Genomic DNA, 19,058 nt, shown 5'->3' with positions numbered 1-19,058 from the left:
AGTTCCACTGGTTGACTGTGTGAAGAAGAAATTCCTTTTATTTGTTTTAAACCTGGTGCCCATTAATTTCATTTGGTGGCCCCTAGTTCTTATATCATGGGAACAAGTAAATAACTTTTCCTTATTCACTTTCTCCACTCCACTCATGATTTTATATACCTCTATCATATCCCCCCTTAGTCTCCTCTTTTCCAAGCTGAAAAGTCCTAGCCTCTTTAATCTCTCCTCATATGGGACCCATTCCAAACCCCTAATCATTTTAGTTGCCCTTCTCTGAACCTTTTCTAATGCCAGTATATCTTTTTTGAGATGAGGAGACCATATGCAGTATTCAAGATGTGGGTGTACCATGGATTTATATAAGGGCAATAAGATATGAATTACATTGTACATTTGCAATCCATTTTTATAGCAAACCTACTCTGGGGAGACTGGCGTATCCCTTATAAGTCTTCCTTTCAAAAATGAGAAACTGGACGTTTTCCCTAAAATACACAGTTGTGTTAGGGACTGGGGGAGTGGGAAAGGTAATAGGTTGTTGGCTAGATCCACAGCTAGAATAAATCAGTTGATACGTATGAGCCCATTGTCTTTAATACCTGCAGCAGGTTCTGGAGGAAAATTGCTACTATATATTATGTTGGTATGGCAACTAATGTCATTCAAAGGACATAATGAAAAGCACATTGCATAAAGTACTCAGAAGCATTGATTTTTTCAGGCACAAAGTGCATTGATCAAAAATCTCTAACAATTTAATAGAATGTTTCTGGCTATCAGCCATGTTGGAAGTCACTTTCAAGCCAAGAATCAAATGGTACTATATAGTGCCCATCCTAAAAGGAAGGCTGAGAGCAAGGACAACGAAGATAAAACCTTAATCAGAGTGTGCAGATGGAATGAATCTACTGTAAAGCACACAACATCATAATACATTTGCTGATCTTGTTTTAGGATTCCTTGTCAGCAGCTTTTATGATGTTGCTGCCTTTAGTGTTCCAGAACATATACTGTGCATGCCAACAGCTGTGACGGATCCAGTGTGAGCCACATCATTATATCTGATTTGTATGCAGTGGAGTTTAAATGACTGCATCTCTTTATGTGAGATACAATGAGGTGCAGCAAACAAATAATAAGAACACAGTCCTGGAGGAAAATCCAGGAGATTATGGCAGAACTTTCTCTTGCAGTAGGATTTATTTTTAATAATTAGCCTTATATTTATGCAGAGGCCAGTGTCCTCTTGCATCCTCGGGTGCTTTGAACGAAGAGGCCAGATAAATGCTTGAATTTTTCTTCATCTCACTCCCCCTACATATACTACCAGAGAGCAGAGGGAAGTCAGCCCTTTCCCAATGCAGTCGCTAATACGCTAAAACCAGGGGCAGTCAGCACTCTGCCGTGCTTAACATGCAACCTCTGGGTCACTGTCCAGCCCTTCCCAGAAGATTCTTGGGCCTTGAGGGGCAGTGGCTCAGCTTGCTGGCCCATTCCCAATCACTTAAGATATATGGTATCATTACCGCTGAAAACTCAGGGGGGAAACTGGCCCTGGATGCAGTGGGATAGTTCCCCTGAATACAGGCAGTGCTAAACGGGCAAAACAGGTGTTCTCTAATGCTAACTGAAAAAGATTAAGATCAGGGCTCCCTCAGAACTCAAACTTCCAAGGGAATACGAGGGGGTTGCTTTGCTTCCAGTTCCCTGCAAACCAAGCTATGGTATTCTGTTCTTGAATGCCATCATGAACCTTGAAAAGGGCATAGTTCATGCAAAAACAGAAAGTGTATTCCTCAAACTTTCGTTAAAAATAAAAGTAATTTCACCAAGCACTGAAATGCAATCAACTCCAGGCTAAAACGCAGCCACACTACAGAATAATTTAGGACAGAAAGTAAATTCATTCCTGCTTTGGGCACACATTTACCTGTTCATAGAATTCATTAACAATGCCCTCTGTCCACTGCAGATGCAAGTCTTTGCATTTGGCAGGCCCATTGATGTCAGCCAGTTTGATGCACATTTGACAAACCAGCAAGCGGTCATTTTCATTAGCCCAGTCAATTCCAACATCATCATTCACCTGGAAGATACACAAAGGGGTAAAACCATTACAATAGCCCATGGTAAGAGGAAAATCTTATCCTGTGATGTGCTAAAACATGCTCAGCTACTGAATGCAAACTACAAATCTAAATAGGTGGGTTTGCCCTGGTTTGTAATTTAAGAGTATAGATCAAGCATGAAAAAGAGGAAGTGCCAATAATTAAGGCTTGAGATAGATAATTAGGAATCATATAATTATTTAGCAATTAATACTCTGGCTCTAAAGCATTAATAACAGAAGACAAACCTACATTTTCTAAGAAACGATGGCCTTATTTATATACAAAGTTGCACCAATTTAACTAGAGGTGTGTTCTAAAACCAATTTTAGTTAAACTGGTGCAGGCTTGTGTGTAGACAGACAAGGCCTACAATTCTTTTCTATTTGGGCTAAATGTGTTTGAAAGAGTTCCCCCACCAAAAAAAACCTGACACATATTATTTTGTCCCTTTTAAAACAAAAGGGTTCTCTTGTGATCTAATGCGACCACAACTATAATTTAAATCATGAAGCAGCTTTAGTCTCTCAATACAAGATCAAATAGGCAGCGGTAAGGCACACGGAAATCAAGGGCTTCACATTTCTGCCAAAGTAGTTTCTCTCTCCAGTATTCTAATGATGTGACTATGTATCCTACCTCCACTGTGCCAATAATATCAGCCTTCATTGCCCATTAGTTCAGTTTTCCCTAAAGCACCTTCACCCTTTCTCCCACACCACCCTTTATGCATGGGAGAAGCTCCCCATGAATATCTGTGTCATTGTCTTCATTCAAATCTCTCCGTAGAATTTACCTGTTCCAATGTCTACAAAACACTTGACAATGGAAGCTGGTATGCTAAGACCACTCCTTATGACATCATACACAACTTCCTCAGTGTTACCTAGTCTTCCCCATACATGTTTGTTATATCCACTTGTTGTCCACTGCACATTTCACACTGCAAGCTTTTGGGGGCAGGGACTGTTACATGTATTTATGCTGCCTGCAGCCCAGCATAAATAGGCCCTGATCTCTGACTGTGGCCTGTAGGCACTTCTGCAATATAAATGACTGATTAAATCACTAAGAATGATAGATAATTTCCTTTAAGGCAGAGACAAATTTAGCACAGAAAGTTTTATTTGGTTAATATTTTCAGCTATTCCTCCCACTTTTTATTGTGTAATCACTCTCACTATCCAATGACCCAACATAGTGGGGCAGCCAATTGTCATTACAAATCTATAGTCAGTCAATAGGACATGCCACTTCAAGCCATCCAACTGATTTCCTCTTCTGAGAGAGTGCAAATATCACCTTCACATGTGACATCTACTGTCCACCTGCCACATAAATTTAAACCAAGTTTAATGTTGAGCACGTCCAAGTTATGTCTGGCAGGGTACTAATGGGTCGCCAGCTTGCCTATTTCTCATATATATCATGTTTTGTTACTGGATCTAGAGCTATAATACCTCTGACTTTAACTCATCCTTTTTCTCTGGCTATTTAACCTCACAAAAATGAAAATTTAGGACAAAGTTATCAAATCCAGGTGTCTAAATCAAGGCACCAAGATCAGTGATGTAGGCATCAAATTCAGCTCCCACTGACATTAATGGGAGTCCTTCTACTGACTTGCAGTGAGCTTTGGATTGGGCTCCATCTGACCTGATTTGCAGAGATACTGAGAACCCACCGATCTGTCTGATTTTAGTGGGGTATGAGAGTGTTCAGCACCTCCGAAAAGTTAGTTCACTTATTTAGGTACCTTACTATGGATTTAGCTGCCTAACTGAAATGTTTGGACTAGGTTCTTAACACAGCACATAAGATGTTTATAAAAGAGAGAGAATGGTTAAGGAGAAATGGAAAACAAAACTGATCACACGTTCATAGGTTCCAAGCTTTCTCCATGCCATTCCTTCATCAGTGTATCCACAGAGAGAGGGGCAATACCATGTTGCTGAGTGATGCAGCTTAATATCCAGTTAAAGTAACTAATTTCTGGTAATTTTCAATAGCTTAGATAGCTAAATGAATATTATGAAAAATTGTTCAGAACGTGTTTTGAGAAATACCTGTTACTGTTTCAGTATCACTATTCACTGAATGGAGCTGTGGGGCTGACTTTTTAGTCATCTTTCCCGCTGGTGACTCATTTGATGTGCAGAAGGGCAAGAAGAATCCTCTTTCCCTTTAGAAAGCATTGGAAATTAGAATTACCTTGGCATTGAATCTGGCTACAAAATCGAAGTGTTTCTTCAGGTCAGTGGCCAAAATGGCCTCAATTACAAGGAAGCGGAAATGCTTGAATTCCACATGATCAAGGTTGACTAAGAAGTTATACTCTGGCCTGGACATGAAAAGATTCCATGCAGCAGCTGCATGATGGTTCTCCAAAACAGAGCGGTCGTTATACAGCACAGCCTGTGGAAACAATACACTGATTTAAGAATTAAGAATCCTCCTAGTGTATGAAACAGAAAAACATGAAATAAGAATGACTATTGGAATAATGAAATGACTTTTGATGATGGGAGAAATGAGAGAAAGGATCAAGTCTTTAAAAAAAAATTTGCAGAGATTTTAAGGAGTGTTAATTTCTGACAGCAGTAACAGCAGTTGTATATCTATTTCCTAGCGGTGGTTAAGACTGATTTGGAAGACCCAGCTCTTGTACTCTAGACAATCTCCCATTTCTGGTTGACCCATGCTGTGATGAGTTAATCTGGTGTTTTATATTAGTCATGAATGCATTGGCAGAGAGCAGATAAATTCACTATATAGCAGTGGTCAACTGGAAATAGGAGATCCTTTGGAGTGTAAGACCCAAACACGCGTGCATGTATGTTATATATATTTTACACAAACACACAGACGCACACTTTAATATTAGCCATTAATGAAAATATATTACATATAATAGCAGAGCTGGCTCTAACATTTCTGCTGTCCCAACCAAAAAAAAAGAGTGCTGCCCCACCCTCACGAGTGCTGTGCTGCCAAACCCCTCCCCAAGCGCCGCGCTGCCCAAGTCCCCACCCCCCCGAGCATCGCACTGCCCAAGTCCCCACCCCCTGAGCGCTATGCCGCTGAAGCCCGCCCCCGCCGAGCGCAGCGCCGCCCAAGTCCCCGCCCCCCCTCAGCGCCACGCCACACTGCCCAAGCCCCGCCCCCCCGAGTGCCACGCCAGCCAAACAAAAGAAAAAACCCCGAGCGCTGCCTCGCCCCAAGGTGCCGCCCCAAGCATGTGCTTGGTAGACTGGTGTCTGGAGCCGGCCCTTTATAATAGTACTTCCACCACTTCACAGAGCTTCAATCTTCAAGAGCAATGGTGTTTTGTGGGTGGAGCTTCTAAATGGTTCTTTCAATCTAGTATGGTTATATAGTTCCCATCACACTAATATGTGAACTTCTAGCTCCCGTATTTTATACATATATGACCTAACAGACCCTGCAACACCGAAATCCCCAGTTGGTTAAAATTCCACTGATGTTGAAATGATGATGCCCTGAGAAATGATGATGCTCCATTCAGAAACTAGATTAAACAAAGCACTAGGGAATATATGTTAGGGAATAGTCCTGTACTGGTCCAGGATTTAAAGTCGCATGGTCAAATTCTGCTTGAATTTCAGCCACAATCTCTTGACTGTTTAGCATAAGGAGAGAAATACCAAATTTGCCTGTGAATAAATAGCGTTTTTATTTAGTTTTGTGGAGATGTGTCTATATATATTCAAGTGCATACTTGAATATCATTTTTTCATTACCGCCAGTGTCAAAGTAGTATTGTTATAGTCTTCTGAAGCCATCACAGTTCATCACTGCGTAGATCGTGTTGCAAAATTTGATTGCTGTGAGCAGCCTCTTCTGCTTAGCCACAGAGTAAACATGTCACCTTTGTGACACATATACCCTGCCAGATGGGATCACTCTTGAGGGGAGATTTTTGGCTGGGCAGCAGCACTTTGCTATTCCTCAAAGCTGCTGCTGCTGTTCTGGTAGCAAAGCAAGTGATCAAAAGAGGGGAGGAACCAGATCCGAACTGAAACTTTGTGGACTTCAAGTGATACCAAAGTGAAACGAAATCCAACAGGGACTTTGATGCTGTCCATTCATTTATTTACAACCCAGTAAGTACTGTACATTAAGAGCTATCATCTAACTTCTATTCCTGACTTTTACAACTGTTTAACCAGAACAAGTGTTTTTTGGCTGGATCTTAGGAGAATGCAGGAGGAGCTTTCCTCTCTACTGATACGGGCATAGTACCTCACAAACATCAATGGATTTCATCCTCCCAACATCCTCGTGAGGTAGAGAAGTACTATCCACATATTATTGATGGGAAACTGAGGCACAGTGAGGCCAAGTGACTTGCCTCAGGCCACACAGGAAGTCTGTGTCCCAGCTGAGAACTGAACTCAGGTTTTCTGAGTCACAGTCCAGGTCCATAACCACTAGCTCACCTTTCTTTCCTTCCAAAAATAACAATCATAAGCTTTTTTTTTTTTTTTTTTTTTTTTAAACAGAGTATGCTGAAGCTACACTGTGGTTTGGGACGTAAAGGATGGAAGGACTGTCTTCTGGTTAAGACAATGGACTGGGATTCAGGAAATCTGAATTTAGTGGCCAGCACTGACACAGACTTCTTGTGACCTTGTGCAACTCATTTAATGTCCCTTTGCATTAGTGCTATATCTATAAATAGGAGGTAAGAATACTAATTTCTAGTGAGGTAGGGAAGTAAAGATAAATTCATTATTGGTTATGAGGTGCTCAAATGCTACCACAGATGAGCAATCAGAGAAATAGCTGGTGCAAAATCTGACCTCTCCTGTACACAGAAAAATATGAAAAAACAAGGAGCCTCTTAATTATACCATTCTGTGTGTCACTACATATGAAGTCAGTGCATTCACTGCACAGAAGTTAGGAGTTCCATATGAACTGACAGAAATGTATCCTCTCTTCCTCCAAATGTTTTTTTTTAATCAACAAATCCATCAGTAAGATAAATAGAAAAAATCACCTAGCCCCAAATTAAAGAGATTCTTAGTGCTGTTGGTGTGCATAGTTTAAGTGTAACCATGCTCCACAACATATTGTGGAACAATCACAATTTGTGCAATGAGAAATACAGTAGTCAATGTTAACAATTTCATGGTTTACATCAGGCGAGTACCCGATGCAAGCCAGTAACACCCTTGACAATGAAAAGCTGCGCTCAAAAGTCTTTGACAATTATGCAGACTTTAAAAACATGGCTCAAGACTTACCTGAGGCGCACTGGTTGCAACCAAAAAGGCATTGGTCCTTCCTGGATGATCATAATCATGCATGGCTGCAGCTACATAAAGTGCCATCAATTCTAGGGCAGGGATGTTGCCAGCTAGGCAGCCGTAACTCTCATCTGCAGGTGTGTACATCTTCGAAAACACATATCCCATATGGCCATGAGTGATTCCACTATCAGAATCTGAGCAGAAATAGAGTCCCTTACTGAGTATTAATTACTTATTGAAAATATAGACCATGAGCAAAATTGTGTGCCTGTGTGTCACAAAACTCCCCAAAACATTTGACCAAAAACAATCATCTCAGATAAGGTCCAGTATCCCAGTGCAGAAATACTGAACTCAATGATTTCTGGTATTTTGTGTATGTCCCAGCAACTTGCAAATGACTGTTACCCTAACTAGAGTTGGCACAATTGGATGTTTATTTTTTTACAATTCTGATGGATAATATTAACGTTTATTTTTAAGCATTTTTTCCCCATTTTTAATTTAAATTTTCTCAGTTGTGCAAAATTCTGGGTTTTAAGCATTTTCCTCCTCTTTTTATGATTGTAAATTTTGCAGAAAATAATGAGGGGTCAGACAATAATTATTTAGTGACAGTAGATGTTGGGATTCAAAAAGTTAAATCTTTATAAAACCGATAAACACATACTGTCAACATCACATGTCAAAATACACAGAGTAAATATCCTTAAATCAAATTCTTAGAGGTTCTCTAGCAGCATTTTTCTTACTTTGCCTATCTGTAATTTTGATTAATATCAATGAAAATATTTTTTCATTAGTTTGCGTGTGCACTGTGAAATCGACGTTCACTAATATTTCCCAGTAAAAATCAAACCTTCTAAGCCTAATCATAACACTGTAAATTTATGTGCAATTAATTAATTAATTGTGAGGCATTAATCAACGACCAGCCCAGCGTTTCTTAGCTAATCCACGTTTGCATAGCATGGCTCTCTGTTTCCCTCCAGTGGCCGGACCACATAGAGGTTTATGAGTCATTTACAGACTTTAAGCTAACAGATGTGGGTCTTTAAGCTCAGGCAGTGGAGACAGTCTGAGACTTCTGGAACAGATCACTTTCAGAGGCAGATACTGGACTAGCCAGACACCTGGCTATGGTAATTCTGCTATTATAATTCTTATGAGTGAATGTCTTTCAAAAAATGTTTTTTTGTAAAACATCTCTCCACCCAAAAGATCCCAAGTGTTCATTAACAATACGCACCAGCTCCGCTAACTTGCAGACACCACTGGTGTCATCACTTAAGTGACTCGTAGAAAGAAAGGGCTTAAAAAGAACATGAAAAAGTAAGATGGTCCTACAAAGCTTACAAAAGTCTTGAATTCACATATTTTTACGTGTGAAATACTGTGCTTCTACAGTATAATTGGGACCCTACCAAATTCATGGTGGTTCATTTTGGTAAATTTCACAGTCCTCGGATTTTAAGCATCTTAAATGTCACAGGTTCAGATACTGAAATCTGAAATTTCACAGTGTTGTAACCATAGGTGTCCTGACCCAAAAGGAGGTCATGAGGGGATTGCAAGGCTATTGTAGGGGAGTCGTGGTATTGCCACCTGTATTTCTGTGCTGCTGGTGGTGGCGGCTCTGCCTTCAGAGTGGGACACTTGGCCAGTAGCTGCCACATTCTGTCTGTCCAGCTCTGAAGGTAGTGTAGAAGTAAGGGTGGCAATACTGCGACACTCCTACAACAGCAAGATTTCACAGGGCAGACTGGATTTCATGGCCCGTGAGGTGTTTTTCACAGCCATGAATTTGGTAAAAATAATAATAAAAAAAGTAGAGAGAGATATACCTATCTCATAGAACTGGAAGGGCCCTAAAGGGTCATTGAGTCCAGCCCCTTGCCTTCGCTAGCAGGAACAAGTACTGATCTTGCCCCAGATCCCTAAGTGGCCCCCTCAAGGGCTGAACTCACAACCCTGGGTTTAAGTAGGCCAATGCTCAAGCCACTGAGCTATCCCTCCCCTCCAACCAATACTTAGGTAGGGCCTTAAGTATAGTTGATGGAAATCCACTGGAAAGAATTGGTCTACCACAGTTGCAAAACACAAATAAATATTCTAGCACACATTAAATATCGAATTTATATTACTGAAATTGCTTGAAAGTCCTCCCTATGCAGCTTCCTCATTTGGTGATTTATCTCTAGCAAATGAAATGTACAGTATTCCACAACTCATGTCCTGAAAAAAACAGTATATTAAAAAGAATACCTGAATCACTTGCTGACCCATGGTCATTAACCACAGTTGGGAGTCCTGGGATAGGCTGAGTACTAAGGTACCAAACAGCATGTAGAACATCAGTCGCATGAATTCTGTTGTGATCTATGATACAAATCAAGGCACTCGATGACACAATTATTAAACATGCGGATTCTATCAGAGGGCATGCAGCACCATCTACTGGCTAGAACGGGAACTTCCAGAGAGTTTCAGTTCAAGAAACAGCAAAAAAACAGTAGACATTACAAGATCTGAGGACCCCCGCTTATTTTACAATTCTGTAAGTTTTCAGCTTTCCTTTGACTACGAGGTTGCTACTGGAGGGGGAATTTTTATACACCAAGCATGAAGAGGAGAAGCCATGAGGGAGAACTACTCCCCCACGCAAGAGAGAAGAGAGGGAGCTTTGAGCCTAGGAATGAGAGCCCTGCTCCCTTCTACTTCCCCAGCCTTTTGTTATGCAAGTATCATCTGATCAATAAAAAGGATAAAATATTGGTTCCTTTAAAATCAATGGAAAGACTCCCCTTCATGTCATGGTGGCCAGGATTTCTCCCAGTCTCTAACAATAAGAGCTTGTTTTCACTGCAACGATTAGCTTGAGTTATCCCACTAGTCTAGCTTGAGTGAGAGCAGCCACATCTTGAAACAACACTCAGGCTACAGGGTGATTGGATTAGCATCTGACCAGCTGGGCTAACTCAAGTTGTTGCCTGTAGCTGCATCCCTACTGCATCAATAGCTTGAGCATCAGCAGCCCTTGAGCTTCAATCCACACACCCCTGACAGGCCAGCTAGCTCAAGCTTAAAGCAAAGAACTACTTAAATTGAGCTGGAGATTTGTGCATGGGGATGGGAGTCAGACTAAGGACAACACTAGAGTTACATCTTGAGCTAACACCACAACAAACGCAAGCCCTTACATAGATTTTGTTCAGCTCTGGTATCAATCTCCAACAATGCAACATATAGATAAAAGGCCCTTCAAATCTGGGGGAACTTAAATGTTATATTTCTTTGGCAAAGATAATAAAATTCTGGGACAGAGTCCTAAGAATCTTAAAAATATAGCTTATATATTTCTATACAGAAATTCCCAGTAAATGTATCTCAATAACTTCCAACATTTTCTATATAATATACAGCTATATGATTTACTGCAGAGATACCTATGAGTATAATTGCTTCTGAATCCATAGCTAGCGAGCATAGAAGAGCTGGGATGTCTGCTGAAAGTTATGCCAGGAGTCCAAGACCACAGGTTTAAAATCACTGTTCTATAAGATCTTTTGTGTGGAAGCATATCACAGTGTGCATATCTCTAACTCAACTCTCCTGCGGGAGCGGGGATGGGGTGGGAGAGCAACCATTCCAACAATAATACCAACCAATAACAAACATGGCTAGATAGAACAGTCCCTGATACCTATAAACTCTCAAAATGGGAGCCATCTTACTACCTGAGATTTACACAGAGTTTCTATGAAGTAAAATAAAAAAAACCCAAAACCAAAACCCTAAAAGACAAACAGATGGAAACGTGAGGGCAGAGTTCAGGAAGAGCCTCTGCATAGGAGGCAATTAGCTTAGCAGTGTTGCATGTATTGACAAAATTGTGGGACACTCTTAACAATGCACAAAGCTTTGCGTACATCACATCCTGTACACCAAAAGAGGAGTACTACTTTTATGCATTTAGTCAAGAGGTAGGAGACAAAATGCAGCCCTTGAAAGAAGAAATGGCTATGGTGACTAGGGAGAGGAAAGAATGTATAAAAATAATTAGTGAACATGTCAAAAGTCAAAGACATCTGAGAAAATGTCATAAACAGATAAGTAAGAGTTAATAGAACAGAAGTACTTCATATCTCTTTTGCTTGTAAAGGGTTAACAAGATCAGTGAGCCTGGCTGTCACCTGACCAGAGGACCAATCAGGGGACAGGATACTTTCAAATCTTGAGGGAGGGAAGTTTTTGTGTGCGCTGTTAGATTTTGGTTGTTGTTCATTCTGGGGGCTCAGAGGGACCAGACGTGCAACCAGGTTTCTCTCCAATCTCTCTGATACAGGCTCTTATGTGCTCAGAATAGTAAGTACTAGGTAGATAAGGCGAGTTAGGCTTATGTTTGTTTTCTTTATTTGCAAATGTGTATTTGGCTGGAAGGAGTTCAAATTTGTATTTTGCTGAAAGGATTTTAATTTGTACTTGTATACTTAGGCTGGGAGGGTATTCCCAGTGTCTATAGCTGAAAGACCCTGTAACATATTCCATCTTAAATTTACAAAGAATTTTTATTGTTTTTTCTTTCTTTAATTAAAAGCTTTTCTTGTTTAAGAACCTGATTGTTTTTTTATTCTGGTGAGACCCCAGGGGACTGGGTCTGGATCCACCAGGGAATTGGTGGGGAGAAAGGAGGGAAGGGGGAGAGAAAGGTTAATTTTCTCTCAGTGTTAGGATTACTTTCTCTCTCAGGAAGAGTCTGGGAGGGGGAGAGAGAAGGAGGGGGGAAGGTGGATTTTCCTCTCTGTTTTAAGATTCAAGGAGTTTGAATCACAGTAATCTTCCAGGGTAACCCAGGGAGGGGAAGCCTGGGAGAGGCAACGGTGAGGGAAAGGGTTTACTTTCCTTGTGTTAAGATCCAGGGGGACTGGGTCTTGGGGGTCCCCGGGCAAGGTTTTGGGGGGACCAGAGTGTACCAGGCACTGGAATTCCTGGTTGGTGGCAGCGCTACAAGTACTAAGCTGGTAATTGAGCTTAGAGGAATTCATGCTGGTACCCCATCTTTTGGACGCTAAGGTTCAGAGTGGGGATTTATACCATGACAGCAAGAGACTCTTATTGGACCTGGAGTTTTACTTACAAGGTATCTCTCGGTATCCACACTCCAAGGCATGAAAGTAATTCATGAACTCCCGCTCTGGAATCTTAAAGGCTTCAAACAGCCCCATGTCTTCAAAAAGCCTGTATGATACCTGGAAAAGGAAAACAACCACACTGCTAAGGAGACCAAAAAAGACATCGTAAAAGCTGATCCTATAAAGTCACCGGGTCTATCTCTATTCAGTATAGGATTGTTCCCTACGGCATTTTGTCATGTGAATCATCTGGTCTAGTTCAAGTGAGGAAGCTACCACTACTTCTGCTGAGACACAGTTACACAGTCAGATAGGTTGTTTAGAAATTGTTCACCAAAATGTTCCTCTTCTTTGTACTCTCTGATTGTTCTAAGCAACTTTTCTCCTTCTCTGATGGTTACCCTCTTCCAATACATGTTCCTGGTTATATTCCTTTCTGGTGACACTTAGCCAGCCTAGATATTATCATCAGTTTTAAGTGCCCCAAAATGTGCTAGGTGCCTCACAAAAAACCATAACAAAACACAAAAACACGGAGGAGATTTACAAAGACTGATAGGAATTAGCATCTCTGCAAATCTGCCCCATATAGCCTGTCCCAAAGAGTATGCAATGACAATTGTTCTGCTCTTTGCCTAACCATTTAAGGGAGAGGAAAAGCCAAGGGTGTCAAATAAAAAGTCAGCCTAATAAATCATGTCACTTTCTTTTTTGTAAACCTTGTAGGTGAAATGAAAGAAGTGAGTTTTCAGGAGGGATATGACTGAAGGGAAGGAATTTTCAGCAGGGAAGACATCCAGAGAGCATTCTTACAGAGAATTTTAGAAGAGGAGTCAATCAGGGTATTCAATCTGGTAGCAGTGGTAGAGTGAAGAAGTTGCTGGGGGAATATAATAGGAGACCAGGTCAGCGAGGCAGACAGCAGCTATCATATGATGTAGGAGCTTGAAAGCAACAACAAATTTCAACTTTATACAAAGTACAATGAGACCTAATGGAACGACTATGTTAAGTTCTTCCAGCTTCCCTTTTGAAATTAGCCTCTCCAGCACTTCATTAATTTTTTCTTGTCATGAGATGCTCAGAACCAAATACTGCATTCTTTGTGTGGTCTCACCAGAGCTGTATCAAGGAGAGACATTTTGCATATGCAGTTCCAAAATCATAGTGGCCTTTGTTTCAACATAGCACAACTGAACCTAAATTAAGCTGCTGTCTATCAACTGCTGCGTATTTCAGCATATCATGTGTATGAACTGGGATCCATAATCTACACTGATGGGTGTGGTGTACCCAAGTTTTAACAAACAAACTCTGAATATCTGGCCTTCCCATTGAACTCAGAGCTGCTAGCCACGAGTCTGTTCCAAACCCTTGGGAGGGGGCTGGGCATCCACTAGGGGGGCTCCTCTAGCTTCTCCTGCCCAATTTGCCCCACACTCAGGGCCCAGCATAGCTGGTAACTCATCTACTTGAGTTACCAGCTCGTCTCAGACCTTCCCAGAGGTATTGAACATTGAGTGACAAGCACCCTGTATGTGACTTCAGTGGTGTGCTGAATATCTGGCCTTCCTAGAGAATTACAATTATTTTAAAGTAACTGATATGAATTTACAATCTGAGCTATCGTCAAGTTTTACACTAGAAATTTCTTATCAAGCAGAACTTCTGCGTGGACTAATTCTGAATGATTCTAGCAAAAAGGAGAAAGGGTGACAGTCAAAGGGAGCAGCAGAGAGTGCACAAATGTAGTTTCTGACTCCGCACACAAGGAATCTCTCTGTTATCAAGTGTCTGCCACTTGTGCTTCTGGTGGTAGCACCTCTGCACTGACTGGCTGCTACTGGAATGACATAGGGTGCCAACAGTACCATGTTCAATATTAGTACCCAGAAAAGTGGTGGTAATGCTGGTCAGTGTCGGAGTGGCGACGCCAATGAAAGCCAAAGCCAAAGCCACAGAAGCTGCTGGCAATACTGCTGTACAGGACACATCAGAGCTGCTTGAAATAGAGCTATTCCAGTGCAGAGACCAGCACTTTAAGTATTGGACGATCCCTCTTAGAGCTCAGAGTCCGAACAAGAAAAAAATATATAGCAGAACCATCAAAAGAGGGATACAAGTCTTTCTTCAGTTATAGGATATTTAGAAAACTGAGGACACCAAATATGGAAAAGAGCGCTCCTAGAGAACTTCTTAGCCATTTCTGTAGCTTGAACTTCAATGGCAACTGGAGATTGGTAATGGAAAATCCCTATGCATCTCAGTTCTGGAGGCTAACTGTAGGCAGTAGGAGTGTGGATGACGTGATGGAGTCAGGGCAATGTTAGTGCAAGAGTTCCAGGCACCTGTCAGGATTAGTGCATGTCTGCCCTGAACAGAAAACATGCTTCTTAAAATCTCTGATTGCCACTGGGGACAGGAAGAGAATGGCGAAAAAAAGGAGATTACTCTTCTCTACATGAATCCCTCATTCTCTGACCCAGGGGTCAGCAACCTTTCAGAAGTGGTGTGCCAAGTCTTCATTTATTCACTCTAATTTAAGGTTTCGCGTGCCAGTAATACATTTTAACGTTTTTAGAAGATCTCTTTCTATAAGTCTATAATATATAACTAAACTACTGTTGTACGCAAAGTAAATAAGGTTTTTAAAATGTTTAAGAAGCTTCATTTAAAACTAAATTAAAATGCAGAGCCCCCCAGACCAGTGGCCAGGATCTGGGCAGTGTGAGTGCCGCTGAAAATCAGCTCGAGTGCCGCCTTCGGCACACGTGCCATAGGTTGCCTACCCCTGCTCTAACCAGAGAACTTAAGAAAGTCACACTAAGAAGCTAATCTGGTGATAGGTCATTAACTATTCAACCCCCTCTATATTGCTCTCTCTCACCTTTCTCTATGTTCTATTGTCCTCTAATTCCCTACCCTATCGATCACTTCTAGTTTTCTTCAACCTACCCCATACCTAATGCCTCCTTATTTTTATTTCCCTCAACATCTTCCTCCTCTGTGGTGCAGCAATGAGAAAGAACATGGAAATGGAAATGGAAAGAGAGGATGACATTTTACATGTATTCTCTGGGTAAAAACAGCATCTAACTGATTTAGGAACCTGATTCTCTTTTGAAAAGTGACTTAGGCACATAAGAGCCTTAGGCCCATTCACTTGCACTTTTGAAAATTTTACCCTGTGCATTTAATCCTTAAGGAAATCCAAGTGCTTTACAAAAAAATTATCAAAATCCCATGAGGCTTATGTATGCAGAAAAGGCCCCAGAGCATCTTAAATATAGTAAGTTGCACTGGGGTCAACAGCACACAAAAACTGACACAGGAGGTTTCTCCAGCCCTGTGTGTGCGCCAACAAAATTACTCAAGACCTGTGTTCCCTCTAAGCTGTGCGGTCACCCAGGAATGATTCAAGTGCCACACACTTGATTAGCAGAGCTGTGCACATCCGGCAGCGTGTGTTCAGGTGTCCCTCCAGCCGCTACTTTGCAGCCACATTGCTCCTGCAGCTGCTCCCAGGACCCTCCTTGCTGGCTGTGCAGAGTGGCGTCAGGGTGTCCCTCCCCGCCTCTGTACCTCATCTCCACAGAGCAGGGGAGAGGGGACGGGGCTCAGGACTTGGAGCAGGAGAGGGCTGCTACGGTCTGAACAAGCCTTCCGGGTGGTGAGTGAGTGCCTTAAAGACACAGTGCACGGTCTCTCAGAGACATCCCTAGCAGCAAGTTCACACAATCTCTCTCACACACACACACACACACACACTGTCTCTCCCCCCGCCCCCCATCATAGGCGCAGACTCTGTGGATGCTCCAGGGCTGGAGCACCCATGGGGAAAAATTGGTGGGTGCTCAGCACCCACCGGCAGCTTCCCGCCCGCCCTCCCTCCCTCCCACCAGCTCACCTCTGCCTCCGCTCTGCCTCCTCCTCTGAGTGCGCCACGTGCTTGCTTTTTCCCCCTAGCTCCCAGCGCTTGCACCACAAAACAGCTGTTTCATGTGGTTGGGAGGGAGGGAGGGGGGAGGAGGGGGAACGTGGTGCGCTCGGGGAAGAGGTGGGGCTGGGATGAAGATTTGGGAAAGAGTCCAATAGGGGCAGGGAGGGGGTGGAGTTGGGGTGGGGACTTTGGGGAAGGAGTTGGAATGGGGGCGGGGCAGGGAAAGGGTGGAGTCGGGGCGGGGGGGGTGCGAGCACCCACCAGCGCCAGGAAAGCTGGTGCCTATGCCACCCCTCTGGCCCACGTACCCTATCTCTGCAGAGGTAGGGTACTCAGGAGCAGGAGAGCTTTCAGTGAGTGCCTTAAAGAGACAGCACATGGCATCTCAGAAACTTCCCCAGCAGCCCACACACACACACACTTTCACACTCACCTCCCAACACATATTTTTATTATTGTTGTTATTTCTTCGTACTTCTTGCAATGCACATATATTCTCTATAATTTTATTCTTTCAAAGTGTGTTATTTTAACTTTTTGATTGATCTATGCATTTCATAATTTTTATTTCTCTCTTACACTTAAATTTAATTATTTGAGTAGTGAGTTCTAAAATGCCTACCCTGTCCTGGCTGGAGTGATTATCCCTATGGTAACTTTTTTTAAATATATATTAATATATATTAATACCAAGTCGGGAGGCGTTGCAAGTGCTTTGGAGGATAGGATTAAAATTCAAAATGAGATGGACAAACTGGAGAAATGGTCTGAAGTAAATAAGATGAAATTCAATATGGGCAAATGCAAAGTACTCCACTTAGGAAGGAACAATCGGTTGCACACATACAAAATGGGACATGACTGCCTAGGAAGGAGTACTGCAGAAAGGGATCTGGAGGTCATAGTGGACCACAAGCTAAATATGAGTCAGCAGTGTAATGCTGTTGGGAAAAAAAGCAAATATCATGCTGGGATGTATTAATAGGAGGATTGTGAGCAAGACATGAGAAGTAATTCTTCTGATCTACTCCGCTCTGATTAGGCCTCAGCTGGAGTATTGTGTCCAGTTCTGGGCACCATATTTCAGGAAGAATGTGGATAAACTGGAGAAGAGCAACAAAATGATAAAAGGTCTAGAAAACAGGACCTACGAGGGCAGATTGAAAAAACTGAGTTTGTTTAGTCTGGAAAAAAGAAGACTGAAAGGGGATATGGTAAGAGTTTTCAAGTATGTAAAAGGCTGTTACAAAGAGGAGGAAGAAAAAATGTTTTTCTTACCCTCTGACAAGATGCAATGGGCTTAAATTGCAGCAAGGGAGGTTTAGGTTGGACATTAGGAAAAACTTCCTAACTGTCAGGGTGGTTAAAGACTGGAATAAATTGCCTACGGATGTTGTGGAATCTCCATCATTGGAGATTTTTTAAGAGCAGGTTAGACAAACACCTGCCAGGAATAGTTTAGATAATCAGTCCTGCCACGAGTGCAGGAGACTGGACTAGATGACCTCTCTGAGTCCCTTCCAGTTCTATGATTCTATATCTAGGTTTTTTGTTTCTACTGGTGGTGCACATTCTGCACATGGACAGAGAAAATTAGAGCAAACATTGCTCAGGACAGGCATCTGCAGCTCTCTAAAGAGAGGAGAATTATGGTTAGGCTAGATGCATAGCCAGTGGGTCTATGCATTGCATAAATCAGCTAGGCAAAACCCTATAAGGGGGAGCAACAGGCTACCTCTACCTATGCCCTATGGTATGCAGTGTTGTTGTAGCCCTCTTGGTCCCAAGCTATTAGAGGGACAATGTGGCTGAGGTAATATCTTGTATTGGACCAACTTCTGTTGATGAGAGAGGTAAGCTTTTGAGCTACACAGAGCTCTTCTTCAGGTCCGGGAATTGTGCTAACTACTTATGCTAAAGTATTTGTTCAACCTTGAATTTAATTGTGACACTCTTAGTACCTTTCCCAGACCTGAAGAAGAGCTCTGTGCAATTCAGAAATCTGTCTCTCTCACCAACAGAAATTGGTCCAATAAAAGATATTACCACACCCTCCCTGTCTCTTTATGTCCTATAGTAGCAGCCAGAACTGAACTGTGCAGGCAGCTTGACCAGCAGGGCCCAGGATTTCCAAAAACAGCATGGAACTCCATTTGCCTCTCTTGGATCATGGCTGAGTTGACCCAGCCAGGATTCAAACTTGCAGCTACGAGGAAACGAGATATTTCAAACCTTAGTCTTAGATCACTGAGCCATGGAAGGCGAGAGGAACAAATAACAGGAAAGAAAAGACACTAGTTGCTACTGTCTATCTAGTTCATTGTAACTTATTGCCCTGGATCATACCACTGTGGGAAAAGAGGAATGGTAGAATATTAATCTGCAGATTTTAATCTTATTGATTCATACAACTGTTAGGCAGGTATTTTTAAAAACTGCATGCCTTATAAGAAGGTTATTTTTTCCCCTCTGAATTTCCAGCAGTGATTTAAGTCAAAGGGGAAGGTTTCAAAATAATTCTGAAGAAATTGACTGGACTGGGAAAGAGTGGAAGTGAATGGTATCTAGCTCCCAGCAGCTTTTTGGAGAGAAATGATCTGCT

The 19,058-nt window shown here is 42.0% G+C and overlaps 1 protein-coding gene across 2 annotated transcripts in view; it reads right to left on the bottom strand.

Annotated features, from left to right (window-relative positions):
• Positions 1–19,058, bottom strand: part of PDE3A (phosphodiesterase 3A) — a 371,124-nt gene that overhangs the window by 11,884 nt on the left and 340,182 nt on the right. For both annotated transcript variants that reach the window (XM_050968214.1, XM_050968222.1), the window contains 5 exons: positions 12,522–12,633; positions 9,650–9,763; positions 7,379–7,578; positions 4,320–4,523; positions 1,931–2,086 (listed from right to left, as the gene is read on the bottom strand). In XM_050968214.1, coding sequence (XP_050824171.1) covers positions 1,931–2,086; positions 4,320–4,523; positions 7,379–7,578; positions 9,650–9,763; positions 12,522–12,633 — 786 coding nt within the window. The remainder of the gene's footprint in view (positions 1–1,930; positions 2,087–4,319; positions 4,524–7,378; positions 7,579–9,649; positions 9,764–12,521; positions 12,634–19,058) is intronic.

Source organism: Gopherus flavomarginatus, chromosome 1 (assembly GCF_025201925.1).
Source record: "Gopherus flavomarginatus isolate rGopFla2 chromosome 1, rGopFla2.mat.asm, whole genome shotgun sequence".
NCBI lineage: Eukaryota > Metazoa > Chordata > Testudines > Testudinidae > Gopherus > Gopherus flavomarginatus.
This window is presented reverse-complemented; position numbering and strand designations above follow the sequence as displayed.